Source organism: Ahaetulla prasina, chromosome 2, assembly GCF_028640845.1.
Source record: "Ahaetulla prasina isolate Xishuangbanna chromosome 2, ASM2864084v1, whole genome shotgun sequence".
NCBI classification, from domain to species: Eukaryota; Metazoa; Chordata; class Lepidosauria; order Squamata; family Colubridae; genus Ahaetulla; species Ahaetulla prasina.
In genome coordinates this window covers 218,664,561-218,683,471 of record NC_080540.1, presented here as the reverse complement: position 1 = coordinate 218,683,471, position 18,911 = coordinate 218,664,561, and the positions used below count along the sequence as shown (strand labels likewise).

Here is an 18,911-nt window from a genome sequence, read left to right as displayed (position 1 = left end):
TTGGCCAGAGGTTGAAAAGTGGGGGTGGGGATGGGAAATCTTCACACAAAATATATATGAAGAGCAAATTACAGTGTTGTGGACTCCCAAACCCCTCTTCCTCTCTTCCCTATCTTTTCATTTCTTCTCCTTGTCCTGAAGTGGCATTATTTATTATTAAAAGGGTCGGAAACAACTCCAGATGTTGTGCATGTCATGATTTCTGCAGCTTGTTCAGAGATGTGTATTAGAAACAATTACATTGTTTTTAAAAAAGAGAATACTGTATTTCAAGCTTGGCACATACAGAAAATTTATAAATGGGGAAAATGCTAATTTTTAATTTTTTTTAATGGAACTGAAAGATTTAGACTGGTGCATAAATTCCTGTCTGAGAGACTTTAATAATCAGCTCTTTAATGTAAAAGCATTTTTTTTCATAGAATTCAATGGTTGTCTTCAGCTACTGTATGATCCTGGGTAAAGATTTAATTGGTTTAAGGCATTCCCAGCAGGTATTAATAGACACTAGCTCATATGCCAAGGCACCTTTTCCCTTTCAATCTGAAGCACCACTGCACATCCCTTTTAATTAATATAATCCAATTCATAAAAGAGGAAATAGTTGAGGAGTGCTATTATTGAACTGCTGGAGGGTATGAATGCTCATGGGAACTATGATAGTTTATTACGGCAAGAATGAACCATCCTTATTCCTTCCTTTCTTCCTATAGGAAAACAGTTTGAGACATTTCCTTTAATGATAGTTTTGTTATCTAGATTAACAAATGTTAAATGTTTAACATTAATTCTGGTACGTTTTGAACAACCAAGCTTTTTAGAAGTAATTGTAGATACTATAAATCTTGTAGATAACAGAGAGGCTGTATTTTGCAAAAATAGAAGTGCACAACCTGCAAATTCTCTCAGACATATTAGAAGGCAGACTGGAAGAGGAATGTGTGAATCTGAGGCCTGTTATATTTTTTAACATATTCAAATATAAATTGTCATAATATACAGATACTTTCTACATCCTATACTTATTGCTTTTGCTTCATTGTCAAATTTCAGTTGTAAACAGTCAATATTTTTTTTTGGCAGCATAACAGTGCAATATTTCACAGTAGCTTTTTATTTCCTTTGGTTGTTTGTCTCAACCCTGATTCTGTTCTGAAATTAGGGAAAGTTAGCACAAAAGAAAAGCTTCTATTTGACTGTATTAGTATTTATAAGTAATATAATATGCTAGTTTTAGGTTGGTTGCTTTTATGTTTAGGTGCCAAATCTGATTCCAGTTCTGATGTTTAAATTGGGAAGACCACTGGAGGCCACACTCTGCCGGGACATCTTGTATACCTTACCTGCTTTGGGAGTTCATAAGGTCTGCATGAAAATATAACTTCTCTCTCATATTATTTACATGAGGTACAATTACCTTTTATGCCATGGTTATTTCCCACCGGATCTTTGATACTTGTGATAATAATGTTGAAAGCTATAACATTGGGACTAAGACTGCTATGCCTGAATCTTATACACAGTTCTGATTGTACAAATTTAAATTGTTAACTATAATTGTCCTGATTGTTGGCCTAGGAGGATATTTTGGTGGTTTAGTAATCCTTGGAATGTGCAGTCACATGGCTCAAGACAATTATGGCTTTATATATTGTGAGTGATTCCTTTTAAGTAGGTACCATGTAAAGGTATGAAATGTTATTCTAGTGGCATGGAAGAAGGTGAAGAAAATGTGCTTTATAAATGGATTTTAAAACAGTTATACACAGGAACCAGTGAATGGGGGGTAAATTCAAATATTGGCAGGTAGAAAATAATGAAGAAGAAAGTAGTAATAGGGTTGTCACCTTGTAATTTATCAAAACACAGATAACTGTAACAGATGACCAGACTGAACCAGAGAAAGGGGTTAAATGGAACATCAATCTCAAGTCCCTTCATACCCACACAAGAGTTCTAAGCCTAGCTCACCTTGAATTCCATTGACTGTTATCTACTGCCAATTTGTATTGATTGCATTTAGTAGTTCAGATTCTTGTAGAGAGCTAGCATGGAATAAACTTGTACTCATTTGAATACCTTTGATTCCTGATTTCTTGTGCCTAACAACAACCCAGCTATTGATTAAATTGGCAGGTTCATCTTAGGTATAATTAAGTATTTAACTTTAATAACAAAAGGCAAAAATCAAATAAATACATCAAATGAATACAAGTTTGAATAACAACTGTATGCTCATTCAAAATACTAAATATGGATGGAAAAAAATTATTATTTAAATAGCACTAGCAGTTAGACTTATATACCGCTTCATAGTGTTTTAACAGCTCTCTCTAAGGAGCTTACAGAATCAGCATATTGCCCCCAACAACCTAGATCCTCATTTTACTGACCTTAAAAGGATGGAAACCCTTGAGCCACTCAGAATCGAATTCCTGGAATGAGCAGTGAGTTAGCCTGCAGTACTGCATTCTAATCACTGCACCACCACGGCTCTAAATAATAATAATAATAATAATAATAATAATAATAATAATAACAACAACAACAACAACAACAACAACAACAACAACAACAACAACAACAACAACAACAACTGTCTTGAGAGCTGATGTAATAATAGAGGTATTAAACAAAGACTAGGGAGATAAAAATTCCAGTCTCCACATAAGCATTTGGGGAGTGACAGAATTAGTCTCTTTTTCTCTCAGCAAAACTTACTTTACAAATGAGGAAAAATTGGAAGAGAGTATGTTATGTGTATTGCATTGAGTTCTTGAAAGAAAGGTTGGATATAACATTCAGTAATAAGTAACCTCTTATTCAACAATTCATACTTTCAGTTCACATCTCTGAGTGATATAATCTAATCTCAGTGTGTATAATGAATACAGTTCACTGAAGTCACATATCGTTCTTAAATTAAAAACGTATCATTGTTTATATTCAGCAGAATAACCTTTTAATGGTTCATTTGCATAAATTTCTAAAAATATTGTACATAAAGTTTCCACAAATTAGTTTATCCAGTATATTAAGTGGATATTAATTCAGTATATTCAAGTGTATATTAATTCACTTGAACTATAAACACCATGTCTACTCTTATCCTCCAATGAAAGTGCAAATTATAGTTTATAAATAAAGCTAATGTGGGATTGTTGGCCATGCCTCCAATTTTTACAACTTTGCTCTCTGCTTTGTCTACTGGTTGTGCAATCGGTCAAATTAAAAATTACTTTCTTAAACAAGGAGAGCACATCTGTAGGTCTGGAGATAGTACAAAATTGATCTCTCTGGATTTATTTTACACGATAAATGAATATACAATATATTGCATTTACAAAAAATATATATCTTCTAGGTCTGTGTTGCACAGATTTTACGTGTGCTGCAGGTGTTAGGAAACACGCCAAAACTTCAAGCTGTTACGTTACGTCTGATGACATGTTTATGGGAAAAACAGGTAAAGCTTTGCAAACTCTTAATTTTCAGTTTGACAAAAAATGCTTAACAGTGTCATTCATTGCTGCAGCAAGCCGTACTGTTACAAACTTGAAGAGATGCGAATATAATATTTTCTTGAAAACATCTTTTTATTTAAGTAATTGATATACGTGCTGGGAGTTTTGGAGGACTGCATATAAACTGCAGGTTATCCTTCCATAATCTAAGCTCTTACCTGAAAATAATAAAGTTAAAATATTGTGTACAGGGATCAGTAATTTTTTCAGGTGTGCACCTTCTATTTTCATTCATTTTAATCCAAATTGGAGGGTTGGAAAAAATGATATAAAGGGGCTTATCCTCTCTAACAGTGGGTAGTTTTAAAAAAGTGAACAGAATTGATTGTGGGGTAAAATCACATTTGGTACTAGGAAGAAGCTGGCAAAAGAATTTTTTTTTAAAAAAATGCCCAGGATCTATCTGAGCACCATGGTGAAAATGATTCCAGAAACGTTTCCTCTTTTGATGGGAAAAATACTGGGCAATACAGGTAGTCCTCGACTTACAACCATCATTTACTAGCTATTCAATGTTATAACAGCATTGAAATGGTTATGATTGTTTTTCACACTTACGACCGTTGCAGCAACTGGTACATGTTTGCGACAGTTGCACTGTCCCAAGGTCATGTGATCACCATTTATAACCTTCCCAATGCTTTCTGCCAATTAAAGTCAATGAGGGAAGCCAGCTTCGCTTAATGATTGCATGATTCACTTAATAACTGTTTTTTTAAAGGTTGTAAAATGGGGCAAAATTAACTTAATTTGCTTAGCAACAAAAATTTTCGGCTGAATTTTGGTTGTAAGTCGAGGGCTACCTGTACATCAAAATTCTGTCTACCTTCCATTTTAAATGCCGTGTCTTGGTCACATGACGCAGAGCAGAGCAGAGTGTGCAGTAGTTTGCCTTGCTTGCTCAATACTTCACAGTGCCTGTTTGTACAAATACACCTGTACATACAAATACATGCAGACACCTGGGATGAGAGTTTATACACACACATGTTCTCTGTTAAATGGAAGAAAAATCAGAGACCTCCTATAGGAGCTGCTGGTTAAAAAAAAACTTGGAAAAATTTCAGAAGTGCTACTTTATGTCCTTTCCCTGCATTTCTAAAAATTGTCCCAAGTTTTGTCAAATACTTGAGATCATTGCATGAAATCTTGTGAGAGCTCTAATATGATTATCAAGATAGCATATGGTTTGGGGATCTTGGAAGAGATTCTCTCTTCCTCTCTCTCTCTCTCTCTCTCTCTCTCACACACACACACACACACTGTCACACACACACACACACACACACACACACACACACACACACACACACACAATTGGTGTGTGCAGTTATTGCCAGGGCCTCATATATTAGATGTTTGAAAGATAGGTTAATAAATAACAGTAGGGCAATAATTTGTCACTCTCTAATCTTCTATTTCCTTTTCTCCTGTCAAAATATATGTTTAGGATCGAGTTTATCCAGAACTGCAGAGATTCATGGCAATGTCTGATATGGCTTCATTATCTGTTAGTAAAGACACTCAGTGGGAGAAGGTGATTGCCAAAGCTGCTTCTATCAGAGATATATGCAAGCAAAGGTAAATGTTACGTTTGATATATTAAATTAGCTTATGTTCTTCTTGGCCTGATAATATGTATTGTTTGTTCCTATTAGAATGTTAACTCTGTTTTTTTTTGACAAGGGTTCAAAGCAAAAGGCTTTTGTACAGTATGATCAAACTTTTTGGAGCTGTTCTATTTATACCATAATTTTCATTCCTTCCTCCAACTTTTTTTCTTTTCTTTTTCTCTTTAAACTGATATAAGCTTATCTGTTCTAAAATTGTGCTGATTTTAGTTCTTCAATGCTCTTGTGTGTACTTGCATTTTTTCAAATAATGTATTTTTATACCGATAATAATGTTAGTACGGACTATGGCCTAAAAAAGGGAACCATAACAGCCTAAGATCTAGGTGGTATAAAAATCTTGAACTGGCTAGCCATAGCATATGTGTTATGATTCTATGTCCTTGCTTCCCCAAACTTTATTTACTGAGCTTCAGGTTCATCTTTCCCAGTTTCAACTTTATCATCTATCTCTGCTGCAAGAACATTTGGTTTGACTGTTGTGTATCTTAAAGGAATACAGTATCATAAACCCATCTGCTTTTTCACTGGATTCCGTCATCTCATTTCCTAGGCCAAATTGTTTTCAATTGATTCAAGCTGTTTCAAGATTTTCAGCATTTGTCTGAAAAATTGGTTAAGATCTAACTAAATCCTTAATGAATCTGTCATGTCTGAGAATGAAGTCAATTTATTTCATGCCTTTTCCACAAGTTGAGCTGTCACTATTACTGAACTTAATACAATAATGGTTTATTGAATAAAGTTCAATAGTCAAGCTTACATTTATGTTAGACCACACACAAGTGGTTAGCGTCACACATTATACTAATGTTCATTTTTTAAACTGGATTCTCTAAAAAAACTACATATATACAGAAGAAAATGTGAAAAAAGAATAAAGGAATATAATAAAGATGAATAAACTAAGAATTTTAAAATATCATGGAAGGTTATAATTTTCCCGGCTCTAAGCATGTTTATGTTTTCTCTTATGGTAGAGATGGTGAATTATGCCCTTCTAGCTGTAATTAAATTTCAGATTCCAGCTGCCCCATTCATAAGGGCCAGGAATGGTAGATTAGTAATATATGGATGGCCACAGATTTCTTTCCAGAGACGGAATATGCATGCATTCATGTATGTATGCATGCATGCATGTATGTATGTACGTATTTTTTATCTCACCTTTATTGTTTTTACAAATAACTCAAGGTGGCAAACATATCCAACACATCTTCCTCTTCCTATATTCCCCACAACAGGAACCCTGTGAAGTAAGTTGGGCTGAGAGAGAATGACCGGCCCAAGATCACCCAACTGGTTTACATGGCCAGCTTTCTAGCCCGGTGCCTTAAACCACTAGACCAAACTACTACAGATCTTGACATAGCCATGCAATTATGTTCCTTTTAGTTACATGAAAACCTTTGTATCTTATTAGGCCTTACCAACATGGGGCAGATATGCTGGCTGCAATTTCTCAGGTACTGAATGAATGTACAAAACCCGACCAAGCCACACCTGCTGCCTTAGTCTTACAAGGACTTCATGCACTTTGTCAAGCTGAGGTACAGTTTACTGAGTTCAGAGGGCTATTTTTCTCCTTTAAGTATTGCATGTTTTGTTTATCATTCCTTCTGGTAGTTGTTGGAATAAAACCCCATATTTCATTCCTGTTAAATAAGATTCTATTTTCCTCATTCACTAATCATCTAGTAACTTTCAGTTATAGTCAAGTTATATTTCAGCCATTGATGGACTGGCTCTGAAAAGTGTTATTCTTGTTATATACATTGCAATTGTGCCTTGAATTTATTTTGATTCTGGTTTTATGTTGATGTCCAAGAACCTATTTTCTCCCATGCTAGTGTGTGTGTGTGTGTGTGTGTGTGTGTAAAATTTGTAGTATCTGAGATATCAGTTACAGCAGTATTTAGGTTTCCTCAATTCTTTGTTAGCTAGTAATATTAAATTGGTTTTGCAGAACAGCATCAAGTGGTAGCTTTGTCTAAATATGGGAGAGAAGAGAATATAAGTGGAATGAGGAAAATATTCCTTAGGATTGTGACACTGTTGGTTATATGGCAATGAAGATGTTTGGATGTAAGCTGCGGGATCCTGTGGCATCTCATACAGTGGATGGTACAGTTGGAAACAAATACAAGGGAATTCGAAATAATGAAATACCATGATGCTAGGGGCTATTCCTGCTCTTGATCGTTATAGTTCTATTGCTAGAGTTCTATAGCGAGAACTCACAAATGGAGAATGTATAAAAGTAATAGAAAGACTGTGGAGCAGGCACTGAATAGTTCATGTCCATTGCAGTAGTAGAAGTCTTTAACATTTTCATTGCACGTCCTAAATTATTGAATCCATTCAGAAATAGCAAGTTCAAAGCACCACACAGCCTCTCCCACTTCACATGTAGGTATAACTCTTTATTTTTTTGTATTTTGATGACATCCAGTGAGTTTTTGCAGATGGCTTAGAATTAGAACCATCAGTGAAACTTTAAGGTACAATTAATTATAAGCTATAAAAAACAAAAATAGAATATTAAAGTTTCCAGGAGCAGATAATATAATTAACTAATCCTCTGAAATAGCAAAAGTTTTGACAGTTAAAATGCAAGAACTTAAATGAATTTTGTGAAAGTTTTAAAATACGGAATGGAAATATGGTGTGGAAAATAAAAAACTGTTAGAAGAACTGCAAAGACAGTTTAACAGCCCCAGGATATATCAAAAAAAAATTTCTTTTGCAGCCACCTATTAGTCTTTATAGTAGGCGTACCAGGAGAATAGCATCTAAATACAATTTTATATTAGATACCTCTGATATGAGAAAGATAGAACTCAAACTTTAGGGAAGGAATTTAATGGAGAAACAAAAGTGCTTGAAGAGACATTTTTTGGAATTGATGCTGAACTATGAAAAACATATTTTGGTCTTAAAATACTACAGTGCTGGTGGTGGTGATGGCCCTCAGGTGATTGGAGTGGGATTTATTCTTCTTCCGGACTTAGCTTAGAAGTTGGTGGAGCAGTGCCTCAGTGGTTAAGATGGTGAGCTTGTTGACTGAAAAGCAACCAGCAGCCCCGGTTTGAGACCTGTCATGCGATGGGGTGAGGTCCCATCCTTGTCCCAGCTCCTCCCAACCTAGCAATTCAAAGGCATGCAAACGTGAGTAGATAAATAGGTACCACTTGGGTGGGAAGGTAACAGCGCTTCATGCTGGCCACATGGCTGTGGAAATGTCTTTGGACAGCACTGGCACAATGGCCTTGAAATGGAGATCAGCACCACTCCCTAGAGCTGACAATGACTAGTAAAGTAAAATCTGCAGGGACCCCTTTTTTACCTTTAAGTGGAAATAACAGGAACATTGGAGGAAAGAGACCAAAAAGAGAAGTTCTTTTTTTTTTTTAAGGGAAACTAAAGCTGACCGATCTGGCCTCAGAAAGCTGGTTGGTACTTGTATAGGAGTTAATTAGAATAGAATAGAATAGAATAGAATAGAATAGAATAGAATAGAATAGAATAGAATAGAATAGAATAGAATTTTTTATTGGCCAAGTGTGATTGGACACACAAGGAATTTGTCTTGGTACATATGCTCTCAGTGTACATAAAAGAAAAGATACGTTCATCAAGGTACAACATTTACAACACAAATGATGGTCAATATATCAATATAAATCATAAGGATTGCCAGCAACAAAGTTACAGTCATACAGTCATAAGTGGAAAGAGATTGGTGATGGGAACGATGAGAAGATTAATAGTAGTGCAGATTTAGTAAATAGTTTGACAGTGTTGAGGGAATTATTTGTTTAGCAGAGTGATGGCCTTCGGGGAAAAACTGTTGTTGTGTCTAGTTGTTCTGGTGTGCAGTGCTCTATAGCGTCGTTTTGAGGGTAGGAGTTGAAACAGTTTATGTCCAGGATGCGAGGGATCTGCAAATATTTTCACAGCCCTCTTCTTGATTCGTGCAGTATACAGGTCCTCAATGGAAGGCAGGTTGGCAATTATAAAACAATAGGGTTGTAAAATATTTTAGGAAGTTGAAAAATGTCCTGGGAGAAGAGAATGGCAAACTACATATGTAGTATTTCCAAGAAAGCTGCATGGCTGTATCCCTGAAGTCATGCAAAATCACACTTTTTTTGAGGGAAAGCATCTATTATAGCTGATATATTGAATAAGTACCTTGGACTTCAAAAAGCCTGTTTATTAAACTCAGAGCAGCATTCAGTGACCAGAGAAGCTAACTGGAAATGGAACTCAGAATTTTAAAAAGAAATACTAAAAACACAATTGCGAACAATTTCATTGGGAAAAAATATGAATGACAATAGAAACTAATGTGAAAGCCTAAAAGCCACCCAGAGTCACGAGGCATTTCACAATACAAATTGAATGACTGACTGAATGAATAAATAAGTTTCTTAGTGTATATGTCTGAAAAGAAAGCGACCGATATAGGAGAATTGTGCTGTGCTTTATTAAGAGGAAAAAGATGCTTTGAAGTATGTGTGAGTTTCAGTTTGTCTGAGCCTCAGTCTCTTATCTTTGAGAAATGTTAGAGAATAGATGACGTACTAGATAACTGAAAGAAGCAAAATGCCTATTTCTTCAAAAGGGAGTAAAAAGACCAGGAAGTCTGGCACAAATAGCTGGGAAGATTCCAAAGCTGTCACTCTTGAATATTATGAAGTGTTTAGTAGAAGTTAGCGCAGTTTTGTCAAGACTTGATCTTGCCAGACAATAATATCACATCATTATTTCTTTTGCGCAACTTCTTTAGTAGATTGTGAAAATAGTATGGATTTAATATTCCTTAATATCAGTGAAGCTTTTTTTTTTTCAAAATACCTCATATGATTTTTTAGTAAGTAAATTAAATGATAGTCAGATGGTATGATAATAGAATGGATACCTAGCTAAAAATAAGAAAATGAGATTCAACAGATATACTTAGAAATCAAATGTAAAGATATAGGATGGGAAACAAGCCATACATGTTGCTGTCCTCGAAGAGCATCTGGAAGCTTCAGCTGGTATAAAATTCCGGTGCAGGCAGTTATATGCCCACCAATAGAATAGAATAGAATAGAATAGAATAGAATAGAATAGAATAGAATAGAATAGAATAGAATAGAATAGAATAGAATTTTTTATTGGCCAAGTGTGATTGGACACACAAGGAATTTGTCTTAGTGCATATGCTCTGAGTGTACATAAAAGAAAAGATACCTTCGTCAAGGTACAATACTTACAACACTTAATGATAGTCATAGGCTACAAATTTAGCACTTAATGATACAACACTTAATGATAGTCATAGGCTACAATTAAGCAATCAGGAAACAATCAATATCAGTATAAATCGTAAGGATACAAGCAACAAAGTTACAGTCATAAGTGGAAGGAGATGGATAATGGGAATGATGAGAAGATTAATAGTAGTGCAGATTTAGTAAATAGTTTGACAGTGTTGAGGGAATTATTTGTTTAGGAGAATGATGGCGTTCGGGAAAAAACTGTTCTTGTATCTAGTTGTTCTGGTGTGCAGTGCTCTATAACGTTTTGAAGGTAGGAGTTGAAACAGTTTGTGTCTAGGATGTGAGGGGTCTGTAAATATACAGATCACATTACACCTCTGCTCTGTGAATTGCATTAAAGTTTAGAGAAGGATGGTTAAGGAACTAGAAATCAAATCCTATGAAAAAAATTTAAACCCGTTGGGCATGAATCACTTCTAATTTTTGAAAGGATGTCATAGAAAAGATCAAGACTGTTCTCTATTCTCTCAAAGTGGCTGATGAAAGAATAATAGTTTGAAATATGAAAAAGAAGATTCCAACTGAATGGAGAGAAGTAATCATAAAGGCCAATTACTCAGAGAGATGGTGAGCCTCCCATCAGTGACTATGTTGCCACTAGAAAGCTTCTGTTGGAATTGGATTTTTTTTCTCCAGTTCTGTGGTTCTGTGATTGTACCATTTTAAAAAAGCCTTTAAAGGAGAACACCATAACAAATCAACACCGGAAGTCGATCTTGAATCTGAATCTCACAGAATAACCTGCAACTTTTAACTGCTTTTTTAAAAGCTGCAATGATTGTTCTGTACTAAAATACAATAGCTTATTATATGAAATGCAAAACACTATTCATGAATCACTCATATTACTCCTGAGTATTTGGCTTGCTTTCAGGAAATTTATGAAGACAGCTAATTCTTTTTGGACATTTAAATGATATACCCCATAAATGATACTTACAGTATTCTTTGCTTTCCATGTCAGACCTGGAAAACATACAAAGTAGTCCTTGCCAGACCATATTTGTTAAGTCTTGGCAAATATGTTTTTTGTACTGGAATAATTCAACAGAAGCCAGCAGAGTTTCTGTGAGCCTTCCTGGTCTATAATAGATTTCATGTGGGAACTATTATCAGGGAGGCTAAGATTCAGAAGTGAAAAAGCTAAGTTTGTGTGGTGAGTGTGTGTTTATAGTCTTTTCTTCCCTGGAAGCAATTTTGTGTGGTTTATTCCTTGATCCTACATTTATCAGGCTTTGACCAGAGAGAAGACATACAGAAAAGCAAAATGAAAGGAAACTGACAGAACAGAATAATACAACGGGAACTATGATGATGACAAATTACATCACCTAGTGAATTTGACAACGAGGAGAAAATTGTTTCTTGGCCATTCTTAAAATAACTTCGCTATTAAAAATTGAAGAAATATATTTTTGTAGATTAATAAAAAGCAGAAACTGAGTTTCTTTGGGATGAAAAATCTTTTCCTTGGAGACTAACAACCTACTCTTATGAGATTTATTCCATATGCTTCCTGCTAGACACAGGTAAACATAGTGAAACACAGAGGTACCATTTAAAAAAAGGCACAGGGATAACTTTATCTTCATATTTTCAGGAACACCAATGATTCTGGATATTTTGAGGAAGAGAATATATTATCACAACAAAAGCTGATACAGACAACTTTTAATAATGTGATTATAATTCACTTTTTAAAATACCAGGTATCAAATAGTCTTGAATTTGAATAAGAAAGTGAAATATAGGAATTAAAGGTTTTCAATTGGTATTTTAAATGATTTTAAGAATTCAGGCTCTTGGTACCAATAGACCATAACTTTAAATGACCCTTCAAAATGCCTCTTACATTTTTGGGGGGTGATAAGTAATAAACCAACTTCCTTTACTTGTTGTTAGTGGTATCCTTTTAGCTGTAACATGGCTTCCAAGTAATAAATTACTAGTTATCAATCTGTTCTTAGCTTATACATGCAGTTGTGCTTCTTCCACAATCTAGTACAGATAGTCCTCGACTTACAACCACTCATTTAGTGACCCTTCAAAGATACAGCAGCAATGAAAAACGTGATTTATGACCAGTTTTCACATTTACAACCATTGCAGTATCCCCTTGGTCATGTGATCAATATTCGGGCGCTTGGCAATTGGAGTGCATTTGTGACCATTCCACTGCCCAGAGTCATGATTACATGATTACAAATGATCACCATTTGTAATCTTCCCATCCGACTTCCAACAAGCAAACTCAAAGGGGGAAAGCCAGATTCGCTCTGAGGAAAGAAGGTCCTTGTGGTCCAACCAGCAAGGCACCAATCTAAGTTGGTAAACTGTCAGTCAAGTGACAGATTCAAGGGAGAAGCAAGTGACAAGAGGAGAGGAAATCCAAGGTCTAAATACAGCCAAGCAGGCTTTGCTTCATAGTAGGTAAGAGCTGAACTTTAGATAAGTTCTCAGCACTGTCTAGTCTAAGTGAGCACAATAAGTAAGCCACGCTGAGATTCCATCCAGTACACAGCTGTAGAGCAGTTATACATGTAGTCCTTGACTTAAAACAGGTTGCTCAGTGACAGTCCAAAAATTTGATGAATCTACTTTGAGGCTAGTTACAACCCAAAATCGAAGTTCCAAAAATCCACTCCAGTCAAGACCAAATGTCGGGCACTCAACAACATTTTTTATTACATTTTTATTAGTTTATAATACATACAAAGAGAATATAAAAGTAAATAGTAGGGAAGTTAGGGGAGGGAAAAGGGAAGTGGATAGTGGGGAAAAGCAAGGCTAAAAAGAAAAAAAAGGCATTGACTTCCGATTCCTTTGGTACAGTAAAATAAGGCACTCAACAACATTGGCTGCATTCACGGTAGTTTGCAAGTCACATGACAGTGTTTTATGATGGTTTTGCTAAAAACTAGCACTTTGGACAAAAATATCCATAGCAAATCATTTACTTAACAAGTGCCACAAAAAAAGAATGTAAACCAGGGGTGAAATTAAAAAAATTCCCCTACCGGTTCTGTGGGTGTGGCTTGTTGGGGGGAGGTCATGTGACTGGTGGGCATGCCAACTTGACATAACTCACATCGAGGGGCTCCTCACTGGCCCCTCCCCTCCCAGCCACTCCTTGTCATGAATGGCAGGAAAATGGGGAGGGGAATATGCCTGCCTACCATCCTTCCCTTAGTCTGTGCTGAGATTGAGGAATGGATGACAGGCAGGAAAATCCCCTCTCCCATTTTCCTGCCTTTCACAAAAAAGGCTCCATTCCGGCTGCTCCCCCCTGTCCCCGTCTCTCCTGGGGACTTCCTTAAAAGGGACAGGCTGCAGCAGCTCCGCTGTGAATGGAGGGAGAAAAGTTAGTATTCTCTCTGCTGCATTTAACATTGAATTCTGCGGAATATCGAGCGGCTGGAAGATGTGAGCGGCGACCGGCCGGGTGTGGGTGGGGCCAAGCGGGGGTAATTACTACTGGTTCAGTGAACGGATACCCATAATTCCTAGCGGCTCGCCCGGACCGATAGGATATCATCCCGATCTGTCACGTCCAGCTTGTTTTACAGCCAGTACAACTTAAGAATGTGATGGACAGACTCCATTACAGTCATAAGTCGAGGACTATCTGTATGATTATTCCAAGCCTCAAGAAGAAAAATACCCTCACTGCATTAGTATTTGTATATTTTGACAAACTGGTAGATCTCCTTCACAACATTTAGGTACCATGACTCAAGAAAATATTGTATAAGAGAACTTTGTATTACAGGGCTTATAGGTTGTTTCCATCAGAACTTACTCTGAGCAGAATATAATTTCTCCTCCATCAGTTGGGTTAAAAACAAAAGGCAGCGTATACAGTATAGTTAACCAAAACACTTTAACAAGTTCCAGTTGCAAAAAGGATTTTTTTTTTACTAAAGTTCATTATATTGATATTGTTTCCTGATTGCTTATTTGTACCCTATGACTATCATTAAGTGTCGTAAGTGTTGTACCTTGATGAAGGTATCTTTTCTTTTACGTACACTGAGAGCATACGCACCAAAACAAATTCTTTGTGTGTCCAATCACACTTGGCCAATAAAGAATTCTATTCTATTCTATTATTTCTCGAGACCTGTTGACTTCAGTCTGGGTTGTCTCTTCTTACTTTCCTCTTTCCCTCCCTCCCTTTCTTCCTCCTCCTCCTCCTTGACATTTATACAATTATGAATGCCATTTTTAGGAATAATGTAATCACATCTAAATTGCCTCTCAGTTGAAGTATTCACAGTTTTGGCTGAGGTCTGACAAGAATTAAGTCCTCATTTCCCCCTCCCCAACTTTCTGCAAAGTGATACAGAATGGTCACATACATTTCAGATCTTCATGCAAGTTAGAATAACTTCTGAAAGTACTTACTGCACTCATGTATTTTTTATGATCTTTTTTTCTAACAGAAAGGTGTATTAAATTTTATTTTACTTTATGCAAATGGTTTCACTAACAATGTACTCTTCTATTCATGTCCACTCTCAGCTTTGGCAAGGATAATTAAAGCATTTTCTGGTTGAAAGTGTATATCAAATCAGCGTGTTCTGTTGCACAGAAGCATAAAAAAAGACACTGTCAATAGTCCTGAAATCTGTGACATTAAATCCTTGTTAGTTCTTAGAGATGGAAATGATCTATTCATGCTAAAACAACAATAAAGGAAGGAACAATAAGCACAAAGTTTAAAACAAACTTACAAAGACTGTTTGCGCCCTCAGCCTTTGAACGCTGCCAGGAGTTACAAAGATGCTTTCTGATCAGCTATCGCTCCGTTCTGTCAGAACTAATAGGTGCCCCCATATTGAGGCACACAACTGCTTTCATCTTCTGCGACTCCTAGAGGGTGTTGTGTTCTCAAATAACAGCAATGTACAATTGAGCAATAACTATCCAGACACTGGGCATTTCCTGGGGATTCATGACCGAGAGAAAGAGTTCACTGCAAGCCGTTTATTACCAGACAGAATTGGCTGCTCCCCTGGAAATGCACCATACTAAAATGGTTACTGTAGTGCTGTTATTACCTTTGCATTTGTTTACATTTTAAAAAACAATATTTTTTTAAAAAAAGGATACATTTGGTTTCTGAGTAGCATGAGAACATTGACAATAGCCGATTCTCAATTTTGCTGCTATGTTTCATTATTCCAGAAAATATGTTTTACAGAAAGAGCTAATAAAACATTTGAATTTGAAGTCAAGTGTGTTAAAATAAATTTTATTCTCAATGTCGGGGGAAACAGCGGTCAGGTCTGGGAAAATCCTCTTGTATGCCTCTGGACCGAGTCTGCAAAAGGAATCATTTTCCATAAACCCCGCCTCTTTTAGCCGTTCCCCAGTTTTTCGACTCGGTCCCTGCCAGGACCACATGTGTTGTCAAGTGCTCTCTATAATTCACCCCACAAGCCAATTTGATCTTGCTATTATTTTTATTTTTATTTTTTATTTTTATTTTTATTTTTTATTGCAATTTTTTTTTTCTTTTCTTTTCAAGACGTTGCTCCTCAGCGCGAAAGGCTTTTTAGCCCGAGCCCGCTGACGGCCGGCTCTTTCGGCTTTCAATCAGCCGACCCGGCTTTCCCCCTGGGATCGGGCTGACAGCTTGTCCTGAAGCCCTTCCAGGCGGCTCGCTAGGCAGAATCGCAGCGAGCGGACTGCAGCAGGACTTTTAATTTGACAGCGCTGCTAGTCCTGGCACTTGGAGCCTGCACCACTAATTTTGATCGCACCTGAAGCCTTGCGGCTAGCGATCTGAAGAAAAGACCTCATAACCCGGCGCTTGGAAGTCCGCGCCGTATTTTTGATCGCGCCTGAAGCCTTTGCGGCTAGCGATCTCCGAAGAACCTCGTGGCTGGCAATTTCAAGCCTCTACGGCAGATCGGCCCAGACAGAGAGAGAGCTCTCCTCAATCGCAATTTTTCAGCCTATTTCAATAGCGATTGGTCCGAGGTCTCAATTGGAGGCAAGGAAGTGGAAACTGAAGGTCGTGAGTAATCTTCCCTCAATCCGTTTGGGTGTGGGGCCGTTGGATTTTTGGCGGGCTAGTGACAAAATGGCGGACGCCAGTCGCCCTAAAAAAACCAAAGATTCCAGAGCTAAGGAGCGTAGCCACCATTTTAGTGACCCAGGAGAGGGCTCTTCGGCGGCCATTATTCCCTCTCCTGCAATTGGGGCCCCAATTCAAACTAATTTACCTAAACCTAATTCCAAAACAGAAGAACGTCGACATAAAGCGATCCAGAAGGTCATTGATAAAGCCCTGAAAAAATCCAATACCACTGCTGGGCCAAAACCTAGGGCCAACCCTTCACAGGGGCTCTCAGATCCTTTGAACGAACCGCCCCAACAAACAATCCCTTTAGGCTCAGGGGCATGGTCACCAACTCGTTCGGGGGCGCTATCACTCCCTTATTCTGAGGTGGGTACCTTATTTCAACCCTTACCTGCTCAAACTGAGACAGCACCTTTATTCCAGACTTTGGCAGCTCACCCATCCTTACCTGGGCAAATGGAGATGGCTCCTTTGTGCCAACCTTTGTCACCCTCAGACCAACAGGCAATCACAGGTCAGGTACAGGCGGGCCTATTCCCCAATTTGACAATGATGGCTCATCCCCCCCAGCCCCCTCTACCTCAGCCTCCACAACAACAATTGTTACAACTTCCAGAGTCCTTTGGTTTTCTCATTTCGGAGGCTATTCGTCAGGGCGTAGCCCAACATCTACAACCCATCAGTGGCCATTCACGCAGGCATGTCCAGGTCTCGGAGGATAGCAGAGAACAATCAGGACAACACTATCGTCTGGACCAATCCCCAGAATCAGTTAGTCAGGAATCCTTATCAGAGGATGAGGACAACAAAGAATTGACGCTCTTAGAAGATGAAGGTCTTGCCCCAGACCAGCCCTCTTTTGTAGGCTTATTCAACCCCCACCTTTTTAGATCATTACTTTTTAAGGCTCAGGCCTCTACTGGTCTGGGGGCACCCCCTCCTACCCAGACTACGACCCAGAATACTCAGGGCACGTCTAGTCACCTGTTCGCTGAACCCGCTGTTGTTTCAGAAACCATTCCGGCTCCAAAACTTTTTGTTGACGTAGTTCAGCGACAATGGCAGTTTCCAGGCTCTGGGTCTAACCCAAATGCCCTGGACAAGAGATTTTACAATGTGGCCCCCGACCTAGATAAATTACTTCAGATCCCGACAGTGGACGCACCTGTAGTAGCTTTAACTACCCCATCTCGCGTTACCGGCCTGGCCGATGAGGCCTTACATCCAGAGGAAAAACGGGCTGACCGCACCATTGTTAAGGGCCATGTAGCATCCGCATGGTCTGTTTGGGCTTCCACAGCCGCTTCATTTTTCAATCGGGCCTCTCTAATATGGCTGAAACAATTACAGAGTAGAATACCTTCGACGGATGTCCGTTCACACCAGGACATAAATAAGGTGGTGGCCGCATTGGAGTTCTCGGCCGATGCCACCCTTAATGCAGCCAGGTTCTCGGCAAAGACCATAGGCTCAGTGGTGTCTTCCCGCTGGCTTCTTTGGCTCCGTAATTGGCAGGCCGACACCAGAAGCAAATGGCGTCTAGTAGCATCCCCCTTCGCAGGGGACAATCTCTTCGGAGCCTCGCTAGATCCCATAGTAGTGGAAACTAAGGACAAGCAAAAGATACTTCCATCCCTATCTAGAAGAGGGAAAATGCGTCACCAGCCATATCCTAGACCGCAGCCATTTCGTGGAACAGACTTCAGAAGTTCTTCTTCGCGATCCCAGCGCTACTTCTCACCCAGAGGGGTTCAACCTCGAGAGGGACAGGTCAGAACGGGCTCCTGTTTCCCCAACAGAAAACCCTTTAGAGGGGGAAGGGGAAGAGCGTTTAGACGCTCTAAGTAACTCCGGGTCGGATCTTCCCATTGGTGCTTGTCTATCCCAGTTTTATGCACAATGGGAAATATCAACTTCCGACAATTGGGTTAGGAACACAATTTACCACGGTCTTTCCCTGGAGTTTTGCTCCAGCCCCCCAACGACTTTCCTTCGCTGCCCGGTCTCACGCAACCCTGCCTCCAGGGCGTTGGTTTCGGAGGCCATCCGGCATCTGCTAGCCATTAGGGCTATCCAACCCATACCAACTGATCAGAGAGGGCTAGGGTTCTACTCTCGCCTCTTTGTGGTACGAAAGTCTTCGGGGGGCTGGAGGGCAATTCTAGACCTCAAGTCACTTAATCGGCATATCACCTATCACAAAATCAAAATGCATTCCCTCCATACTATTTTAGAGTGTGTTCGCCCAGGAGACCTCCTCTCGTCTATCGACCTAATGGAGGCCTACCTTCATATCCCCATTCTACCTGCCCACCAAAAATACCTTTGTTTTTGTTAT

General features: G+C 38.4%; 1 protein-coding gene across 3 annotated transcripts in view; it reads left to right on the top strand.

The window, feature by feature from the left end:
* Positions 1 to 18,911, top strand: part of FOCAD (focadhesin) — a 165,498-nt gene that overhangs the window by 49,734 nt on the left and 96,853 nt on the right. For all 3 annotated transcript variants that reach the window (XM_058165712.1, XM_058165711.1, XM_058165713.1), the window contains exons 12-15: positions 1,259 to 1,363; positions 3,365 to 3,466; positions 4,975 to 5,105; positions 6,579 to 6,705. In XM_058165712.1, coding sequence (XP_058021695.1) covers positions 1,259 to 1,363; positions 3,365 to 3,466; positions 4,975 to 5,105; positions 6,579 to 6,705 — 465 coding nt within the window. The remainder of the gene's footprint in view (positions 1 to 1,258; positions 1,364 to 3,364; positions 3,467 to 4,974; positions 5,106 to 6,578; positions 6,706 to 18,911) is intronic.